Below are 10,616 nucleotides of genomic sequence, written 5' to 3'. Positions count from 1 at the left end.
TCAAGAGCCCTGTATTCCTTCCCTTCCTGGAGCCCAGACCCTTCCCCCATGGACTGCAAGCTGATGGCTAAGTTTTCCCTATCCTGTTCACTGCTGTATTCCCACCAACAAGCATTAGTTGCTGGCACACTGGAGGTACAAAAGGTGTTATATGAATCAACACATGGCGATCATGCCTGCGATGTCCACTGGGACTTGGTCAGCTGCAGGACTCCCCTGCCTACCCACCCCCTAAATGCTAAACAGCCCTGTTTGAAGCTGAAGAACTAAGTAAAATCAAGAGGCTGGGAGATTCACTTCTTAAAACTTATTTTAATATCCTCCCCATCCCACCCCCCAAGTTGGGAAAGTCCAAAACAGTCTGGCTGGGTTTAATTACAAATTAATACACATTTTTTTTTTTGTCATTGTTTAAAGTAAATCAACTGTGGCAATAAGGGATTATCCTCGGAAAAAGTGAAACCCATATTAACAAAATGTCATGGAAGAACCCTGCTTAGTGATTTCACCGGCTACTTAAAAGTCTAGAAAAAGTCAGCATTCCGCACGTTCTCTGGGGCTAGTCCATGCAGTGGAAAGAGGCCTTGCCCAGACTCAAGCGAGCCCAGTCAGCTCCAACCAGGCCCTAGACCCAAGGGAAGCAAGGAGAGACAGCATATATCTTCTTCAGGGCAAGGGGAGAAAAGGCAGATCGACAGATAAAGTCCTATAGCTTCACTGTGGAGCGCGGGAAGGAGGCAGGAAGTTAGAGGGAAGGCTTAAAGAAATGGCATTCTTTCAACCTTAAAAACAAAGGTCTTGCAAGATCACTGCATGAGAAGAAGAAGACAAAAGAAGAGAACGTAAGGCTCTGAGTAAGTCTCGACTCCTCCGTCTCTTCACGTACGTAGACACCCATCCCCTCAGGGTTTGTAGGGTCGTGCTCAACCTCTGAGACCCTGGAGGGACTCTCTGCTTAACAGCTTGAAAGTAATGGTTAAAAGAAGGCACTACACAAACACACACAGACACAGATCACGTGTACACCTCGTGCATAGACACTTGCGATGATAAAATGGAAAGCGGGGAGCACCGAGGGCTCCTGGGCTGACTCCCTTCCATTCGGTTCCGCAGACCGTATCTACCCACAAACGTCTCTGCAGCTGGGGTTACCTCCTCTTCTTCCCCGAAGATCTCCTGGGACTGGGGACACTGGGGCAGAGCAGGTCCACAAAACCAACAAAGGTCCCAGCCAAAGTGTCACCAGTGCCATTTTTCACACGAGAAAGGCAGACTAGAGTGATCTGAGCACTCTCTCCCCTTCCTGACTGCCCCGCCCTGCCCTGGGCTCTCGCATGCCTGAATGCTGCATCTTTAAATATTCCTGGCTGAGCCCTCTTGCCACATATGTCAGAAACATTCCAAGCTGGCTACCACATGCTCAGGCTCTGGCCTCCTCCCCTCTCTACTGTCAAGTGCTCTGCTGTTTCAAGGGCACGGTGGGGCCACCCATCTCCCGTTTCAGCTCCATCTTCAGCTGATCACACATCTCAGAAACAACCAAACGTAAAAACAAAAGCCAGGAGTTCCAAAAGAATGTTCATATTCAAAATACCTATCTCCCTGCAATTATTTTTAACTCCACTTGATCAATCTGTTAAGGTGAGTTAGACAAAGCATGTGTGCACATGCGCACACAGACACACACATCAGCACACATCCACAAAATTTAGAGGGTTGGGAGGTTGTTTCCTGCCAAAAGATCTAACAGAGGAAAGCTTATGAGCTGATCAAGTTTTAATATCGGGGTTAACAGGAAAGGTACACCATTTAAGCAAGCACACAGAGACGGCAGGTAGCCCTCCTGGGTCGGACCTCCTGATCCCTGGAGCACTTGGCTCCCTGGCCCATTTTCTGCCTACCTCTGGAACAGTTTTTTGATAGTTACTACATTCAGAGAATCCAAAAGAGGACTGCATGGACAGATGAACCTTTATTTAAAAAAATAGCACTTCAAATAAATTAAAAGGGACAACCGTCAAGTGTTCAAATTGTGAAGAAATAGTTGAAAACCTAGAGACTCCCAAGCTGTGGGCTTCCAACCTCGTTCTTTGTCCAGTGGCAAAGCCCCACACATCTCAGTCCTGCCATTCGACGTTTTCCCTACTGAGATGAGAGAAGCAGTTGCAAACGGGACCAGACGGAGGAGAAAGCTGCATCTGACTGGAATGAACAGTGCCACGTACTTGCTAATACGGGTTTCACTTTATGACCAAATGTATTCTTTCAAAAATAAAAAAGGGGGGAGGGAAGCTGCATGTTTTTAAAAATTGAAATTATTTAGGGATAAAACACTAACTCTAGTGCCTTTAACGGGCAATAGCAACTTTTTTCCTCCGAAGTCAAACACCATCCCCAGCTGAGCCTTTGTGCTACAAGCTTTTCAGGAGATGTTACCTAAACTTTATTAAAAGAAAAGAACAAGTTTAAATATAGACACTGGACTAGCCCAGTCTGTATTTTCAAGTCCACATTCTTCATCTGAAGCACTGCATCAGGGACCCCCCTGAGTCTGCATGTTTTCAAGTTCACAGTACATGGAACCAGTTTTTCTTTTTCATTTTTTCCTCACTCAGAGCAGCCACACGTAGTGGCCGTTGACGCCGGAACCTCGGGCGGGGCCTTTTCCTATGAGGCCTGGCCAGAGCTGCCCAAGGCTTCTCCTCAATGAGAATCGATGCTGTCATGCTCTATGGATGGGAAAAAAGCAAGAAAATAAAAGCACCTGGTACAGGTTTCATGAGATCCATTCGGATTCGCTATGTTCCAAACCCGCTGCTGAATGCCATTTGTCCACTCTGTGTGTGTTGAACAGTTTGTGGCCTAGGAGTGGGTCTCAATTCGAAGAACTGTTATTGGACGCCCCCGAGGTCGATGCAATAGCAGCTCCAGCAGGGCTACTCGTGGAGACCGATTTTCGGATGTGAGGCAGCAAGTAGGGGTCACAGGCCAGCTGCTGGACATCGATGCGGTCCTCCTTTCGGTAGGCCAAGCATCGTCGAATAAACGCCTGAAAGGAAAGTTTCTTGAAGAAGCCTGAGGCAGATAATCCTGTCGCTCCCAGAGGGAACCCTGAGGCTCTGCAGCAGCTGGCAGGGCCCAGGCCCAGAGCAAACGCCCTCCAAGGAGAAGGGGCTCGGGGCCTTTCCTATAAATCACGGGGCTCGCCCGCAGAGAACCAGACAAGGAGACACACGGGCAGCAGCACCTCTGTGGCCACAGGCTCCTTCCCCAAAGAAGGCAGCCGAGCCATTCCTTCCTGAGTGGGAACGGAGCTTGACCTGGTCTCTAGATACCTCTGCCCCCAAGGCACAAAGACCAACACAAAAATCACTCTCTCTGCCTTGGCCGGTTTACACAGGCACATCTAACCTGACGGTCCTGTGTGTACAAACCAGGGTCTCGTATCAACTCGCCACGTCCTGAGGAAGTGAAAACTGTAATGACAAACCACTGCCATGGGCAGGGTGAGGAGACACTAACACTCCAATGTGTCACAGATTGGTAAATGCTTCCCCTGTGTATCTCAATCTTCCCTAAAACACGATCAAGCAAATGATGAGGGACACACCTTAAGCAGTAAAGGAAAACGTGCACAGGACTTGTGTCCCCAAGAGTCCCGCAGACAGAGAATTATACTCTGAGTGGGGTTTCATTCAGAATCCTAATTTAGTGGTGCTGGGTGGCTCGGTTGGGCATCTGACTCTTGATAAAGCTCAGGTCATGATCTTGTGGTTTGTGAGTTCAAGCCCCACGTCAGACTCCATGCTCTCTTTCTCCCTCTCTCTGCCCTTCCCCCGCTCATATGCACTTGCTCGCTCTCTCTCAGGATAAACTTAGAATCTAAAATGTCATTATCACCCAAAGATCACACTTTACATTCAGGCGATCATAATGTCCCACTGCAGGTCCATCGACTGTATCAAACGTCCCACTGTAGTGGGCGATGCTGGCAGTGGGGGAAGCGGTACGTGTGTAGGGACAGAAGTACAGGGGAACGCTCCACTTCCTGCTCAACGATGCTATGAATCTAAAACTGATTTAAAAAATAAAGTCTAACAAAGTCTATTAAAAAAATCCAGGGATGCCTGGGTTGCTCAGTCGGTTAAGCGTCTGACTCTTGATCTCAGCTCAGGTCTTGATCTCAGGGTTGCTGAGTTCAAGCCCTGAGTTGGGCTTGGCACTGGGTATGGAGCCTACTTAAAAAAAATACAACCTAAAACAGAAAATGTATTTTTTTCCATGTTTAATCAATAAAACACAGAAGTATTACAACAATCCTGGTTTTCCAAAATAAAAAATACCTGTAGGTAGCTGCCTGATTAAAGTATTTGGAAGATAAAAACACAGTCACAGAAATAAACTTAATAATCCTTGGCCTTTTTAAGAATGAAACCTTCTTAGTGAGATTTGTGACATGGTAACTTGAGTTAAATGGGTTACCTTGGGTTGGATACGATACTTAACTGGTCAAACAAATTCCTTCCGCCTTAAACTTTCTTTCCTCACAGGCGCCAAGGCAGGCTTTTGAATCAGCCATCAGATCACACTGCTGCCTTGAGTAAAACCTTCATGTGCCTCCCATCTCGGTCTACGATCTGCCCTGAGCCTCTCCCCTGCCTGTCCCGCCTGCTCTGTGGATCTGATGAGCTTCCCATACTTCTCTGCTTAGAATATTCTTCTCCCCCAGCACCTGGGTGGCTCAGTCAGTTAAATGACCCATTCTTGATTTTAGCTCAGGTCATGATCTCACAGTTCGTGGGATTGGGCCCAAGTTGGACTCTGCGCTGACATCATGGAACCTGCCTGGGATTCTCTCTCCCTCTCTCTGCCCCTCTCCTGCTCGCACTCGTGCGCTCTCTCTCAAAAATAAACTTTGGGGAGCCTGGTTGGCTCAGTTGGTTGAGCATCTAACTCTTGGTTTCAGCTCAGGTCATGATCTCACAGTTTGTGAGTTTGAGCACTGCATGGGGCTCTGTGCTGACAGCATGGAGCGTTCCTGGCATTCTCTCTCTCTCCCTCTCTCTGTCCTTCCTCTGCTCTGTCTCTCAAAATAAATAAACTCAAAAAACTTATAAACTCAAAAAAAATTTTTTAATAAATAAACTTAATGGGGGGGGAATATTCTTCTCCCAATTCTACACATGGCTCCCACTTTCACATTATTTAGGACGGCTCAAAACGTCACCTCACCACTGAGGCCTTCCCTGACCATGCCATCAAAAATGGGGTTCCTGCCCCTACACCCCTGTACCTTCCTTTCTTTTTCTTCATAACACCTATCACCATCTGAGATGGATCCGTTGTTAGTTATTGTCTCACCTGGTGAAACGGAAACTCCTATTAGGCAGGACCTTGTCTGTATTTCATTGCTACACACTCACCATTCACTATGACCTAGGACAGTGTCTAGTACTCAACAGGCACTCAGTAAGGATCTGTTGTAGGAGAGCAGATGAACAGGATAAGGGATTGAAATAATACGTATTTAGAAGGGGGAGAAGGCTTTTAATGGCTCCCGAATTTTGTACTGATAATCCAGAAAGCAACAGTTATTTCCTGCTGGTCAGTGGGTCAAAACTTACCTTTGCTTCAGGTGTTACTACTGGCTTTGGCGGGAACTGCACTTCAGTAGCTTTAAGAATAGTATTTTCTTGTAGAATGTCTTGCTGGGACTGGTTGTGGCCAAAAGGCTATCAGATAAAAACATAACAAACAGAGATGGGCCTGTGGTTAAAATTAAAGAGAGCACAATCCAAAACCATAGTGAAGGGAAAGGAGAAAATATGCTTTGATGAGAATTGCTAGAAAGAACTTGGGAGATAGTCTCCTCTAACTCTTTTTTTATAGGTAAAGGGTGGAGAGGGTGGGACCTTAAGAAACATGCTCACACTCCAACATGGAGGTCAAGGCAGAGCTGGCAGCAGCTGCCATATCATAATACCTCTGCCGAGCTTTGCTAACAACAAAACACATTCTAGGAGGAACCAGCAAACTCTCTGCCCTGAGTGACACCTGTAGGCTTAAGGAGCTCTTATGTCTGCCACTCCCCAATATGCCATTTTCAAATAGTCTTAAAATATAAGTTCAAGTTTGGTGTCATTTCTACAATGTTTCCACTAAGAGATCACAAACAATTCTTTCTACACAACCTCTACCAATATTATCAGCAGTACTTCCTCAATATCAGACAGTATAAATAATAATTAACTCCCACTGGGGGTGCCTGGCTGGCACAGTCAGTGGAGCATGTGACTCTTGATCTTGGGGCCATAAGTTTGAGCCCCACACTGGGTGTAGGGGTTACTTAAAAACAAGACCTTAAAATAATAGTAATAATAATAATTAACCACTACTGATTCTGAAATTTCCCCATATTAGAAAGGGTAAGATAAAGAAACAAAGACCAAGGGGTGCCTGGGTGGCTCAGTCAAAAGCGACTTCAGCTCAGGTCAGGATCTCAGCTTCTGAGTTTGAGCCCCATGTCAGCCTCTGTACTGACAGCTCAGGGCCTGGAGCCTGCTTCAGATTCTGTGTCTCCCTCTCTCTCTGCCCCTCCCTCACTCACACTCTGCCCCACCCCCCCAAACATAAATAAAACATTAAAAACAAACAAACAAAAAGAAACAAAGACCAAGGAAAAGTTAAAAAGGAAGCTGAAGTGTGAATTAAGAGCTTGGTCTGGGGATTGTAACAAACAACTCCGAAGGAGCTGGAGAACTCCTAAATGGCTTATACCCACAACCTACACTGTTGGAAACACCTACAAACTTTGATTACTTGTAACACACTGACAGCAAAAATACAACTATACATGCCCTGGATCCTGGGATGTGTGTTTATGCTAAGGGAGCGTGCTCATAAGGAAAACATAAATGTGAACACTTCATTAGGTATAGTCACTACCTAGGTTATTATATGTCCAAATGACCTATCACCTTGATCCAAAGGTAACAGACAGTGAATATTTTCTAACACTACACTTCCCCAGTACAGAAGATAGAAAGCAGGCTTTTATTAACAATAGCTTAACTACTGAGGTGGCTGGGAATCAAGAGCCCTATAGATAATTCAAGTTTCAGTCTTTGGGACCCTGAAGAATGCCTCCTGGGACATCTGTATACTTGAAATAAACTAGATCATATAATTCCTTGCACATATTATCAGAATCAAACCAGATCCTGGATCTAATTGAAAACGGCAAAAGTGCACGTTTTTCAATAGCCCAGCAGAATTCATTAGGTACTCTGTTGAAAAGTTCTGCTTATGCATAAAGCTGTTATTATTGTCTGTATTTTCCTCGAACTATAACCGAAAGCTCCGTATACCCAAACGGTTAATTCTGAGAGAATAACCGACACCATGCCAGTGTGTACATGTACCACCCAAGCCGGACATCAAACCACCACATCTGACCTTCCTTACCTTCCTTCCATAAAGACACTGGTAGAAGATCACACCCACTGACCAGACATCAACTTTATTTGAGATCTTTGGTGGCTCTTTCCCAACCACAAAACACTCTGGTGGTAAATACCTGGGACAAAAGGAAAATAAAATGACTGTATAAATCTAAGACAGATACAAAAAGGCAAAGTAGAAGACCTTATGGGAAATAAAAATATCTGAATTTTAACTGGAATTTAGATGAAAAAGCAACCTGGGCCTTGCTGGGGAAAGTCAGTGAGAACTCTGTAACTTAAGGAGGGAGCATGTCCTAAAAGCCTTAAATATACTTCTCAGTTCACTGAGAGAGGCAAATATTCTTCCCCTGGCCCCTGTTTCACCCACCACAGCATCTTTCCCAGGGCTGTGCCTAATAGAAGTGTCATTCAACAAGTTCCAAAAAGGAGGGGGAACACAAAAGAAGTGCATTCCCTTTTATGAGAGCTGCAGCAACAAACATCAAAACAGAATTCGAAGTGGTGTGGGTTTGCTTTCATGCTGGCTGAGAAAGAAGACTGTCTAAAACAACTCTTTCAAAAGTCCAAAGGAGGGGTTGCCTGGGTGGCTCAGTTGGTTAGGCGTTCAACTTTAGCTCAGATCATGATCTCGTGGTTCGTGGGTTTGAGCCCTGCATAAGACTCTGCTGTCAGCACAGAGCCCACTTTAGATCCACCCCCCTCTCTCTCTCCCTCCCTGTCCCTCCCCTGCTTGTGCACATGCTCTCGCTCTCTCTCAAACGTAAACATTTTTTAAAAATAATAAAAGTCCAAATGAATTCAGAACCCAGTATAAATCTCTGAGTGGCTGCCTTCGTATGGTTGCCTCTTTGTAAAATCTGGACTGGGAATAAGTACAATATATAATAAGTCGTGGTATTACAGTCCAAGTTATCAAAGGGTATTTTGTGTTGCCCACTTGAAAGGTGATCAGGGGCTTCCTAAGGACTAACAAATAGGGGAGAAAACCCCACCAAACTAGTAGTTAGCACAACTCAATCCTCATCTGAATTCCTTCCTTCCCCACCCACTCCTGGCCTCGGAAAAAGACTAGCTGCGCAGCCAACCACACCAAATTGTATGGTGTGGAAGGTAAGTGCCTCTTGGCATTTAGAAAACCAAACAAATATGCTTCCACTCATTGCCTGGGGTCTTAGCTATGGCCCAGCTGGAAGGCAGCATTCTGAAGATAACAGATTGATTTCTGCAGATTTCATGCTGACAAAATCAATTCTGTGAAAAATTCTTTATTTTAGACCCTGCTGTGCTTCCAGTATAAAAATCTAAACTTACAACTTGAAAGGGGCCACAAGAGTAGGGACAGAAAATGCTCCATGATGGGCTTTTTTCTTTTCTTTTTTAAAGAAGTTTAGTCTTACGTTCTTGTTTTATATGTATTTATTTTTAACAGACATTTGGGGATGATTAAGACCACTGACCTACATTATTATTTCACAATGAAGACTGTTAGCCAAAACACACATTGAACTCATGAAGTGAGGAAAGAAGCAAAGTAATAAGAATATAGGAAAAAGAATACAAAGAACAGCTCTTCCAAATGTCACTAAAACCTCCCTGAACCTGACTTTTCATGGTTCTTGATTCTTTAACATAATTTAAATATGACTTTGCATAAATAAGAAATAGAACCTTGATTCCATAATGATCATTTTAATGTATTTATAAACTCTTGTGGAGGTGGTAGGGAAGGACAGAAGTTGTTGAACTTGTCCAAATGATGAGTAATAATTTAGCCAAATACTCAGAGAACAAAAGACATTGATTTAAAAAAAAAAAAGATAGTGATTGCCGCTTGACAGTACCAGTCTGGAAAAGTAGCTTTCTAGGTCTCAGTCTCCCCATGTATAAATGAAGAAATAAACTAGTTTTTCACCCAAATAATAGTGAAAATAATAAGCACTCTAATTCCCTATGAAGGACGTCGGGAGAGAGTAGAGGACCATTCTATCATACTGCACGAAATTGTGTTTAAAAACATAGTTGCATATTCTGTCACGATAAAATCGTCCTACAGAAACATGATTCTCAAGGCCTAATCTATAGGTCATTTATTTACAGGTAGTACTGAGGGCACCTGGCTGGCTCGGTGAGTGGAGCATGTGTTGACCTCAGGATTGTGAGTTTGAGTTAAAAGTAATATTCAATGTAGAAGAATTCTACCAAACAGTGCAACTACCAAAACACTGCAAACAGTTGCCTAGAATTTGTTATGTCTTCCCATCCTGTTTGTATCTATCCCCTAGGACATCATAAGAGGATGACATATGAGGAGTGTGATTATGACAGTGCTTCTACCAATATGGATATTTTTTAAACCTTCATAGGAACCCATAGAATTAAATTTCTCAGCAGCCCCGTTTCTACCTCACTTTTTATGAAAATAACCTCCAAAAATAAAGTAGAATGAAGAGTAAAATGAACCCCCAAGTAACTATCACTGAGCTTCAATAATTATCAACATGGGTCCAATCTTTGTTCAGATACACCCCTCTCCCTGCCAACGGATTACTCTGAAGCAAATCCCAAACATCGCTAATCATTATTTAAATTCCAACCATTGAATTTTTATAGCATAGCAAATACAGCAATAGGTAGCAATGAGAAAACGAATTTAACACAAAAAGGCTGGTCTTTTTAAAAAGAACAAGCTACCAAACAAAAAAGCTAAAATCTAACTTCCAGTGAATTTATATAGCAGAGGTAGAGACCTGTTTCCAGAATTTCCAACAACAGATATTTTTGTGCCATTTAGTGACAGGGACACTAACCCACAATAACCACCATAGTAAATAAACACTGTAAAATGTAGCTTCTATTTTAAACCTAGAATCTCAAAGTTTTAATTTAGGGACTGATTTTCACTATAGGTACCATCTCCACAAAAAATAAGGAGCAATGAAGAGTAGAAATTTTGTACACATGATGTTTTTCTCAGGCTTTGATGGATTCTCAACTATACATCTCACGGGTTGTGAACGATATTCTCTCCCTTCTCTGTCTGCTTCCAATCAACGCCCTCATTCCCAGGCAGTCAGTATTCTGCCAAAGCCCAGGGCCCTCCAGTCTCAAAGATAAGTGATCTGACCAACTGACCCTGGGGTTTAATAGCATGTG

General features: G+C 43.8%; 1 protein-coding gene across 2 annotated transcripts in view; it reads right to left on the bottom strand.

The window, feature by feature from the left end:
- Positions 1-292: 292 nt before the first annotated feature.
- Positions 293-10,616, bottom strand: part of TLK2 (tousled like kinase 2) — a 116,445-nt gene continuing 106,121 nt past the window's right edge. For both annotated transcript variants that reach the window (XM_077780289.1, XM_077780291.1), the window contains 3 exons: positions 7,465-7,576; positions 5,625-5,732; positions 293-3,049 (listed from right to left, as the gene is read on the bottom strand). In XM_077780289.1, the coding sequence (XP_077636415.1) occupies positions 2,876-3,049; positions 5,625-5,732; positions 7,465-7,576 (394 nt within the window). In that variant the 3' untranslated portion in view covers positions 293-2,875. The remainder of the gene's footprint in view (positions 3,050-5,624; positions 5,733-7,464; positions 7,577-10,616) is intronic.

Source organism: Crocuta crocuta, unplaced genomic scaffold, assembly GCF_008692635.1.
Source record: "Crocuta crocuta isolate KB4526 unplaced genomic scaffold, BGI_CrCroc_1.0 scaffold288, whole genome shotgun sequence".
NCBI classification, from domain to species: Eukaryota; Metazoa; Chordata; class Mammalia; order Carnivora; family Hyaenidae; genus Crocuta; species Crocuta crocuta.
This window is presented reverse-complemented; position numbering and strand designations above follow the sequence as displayed.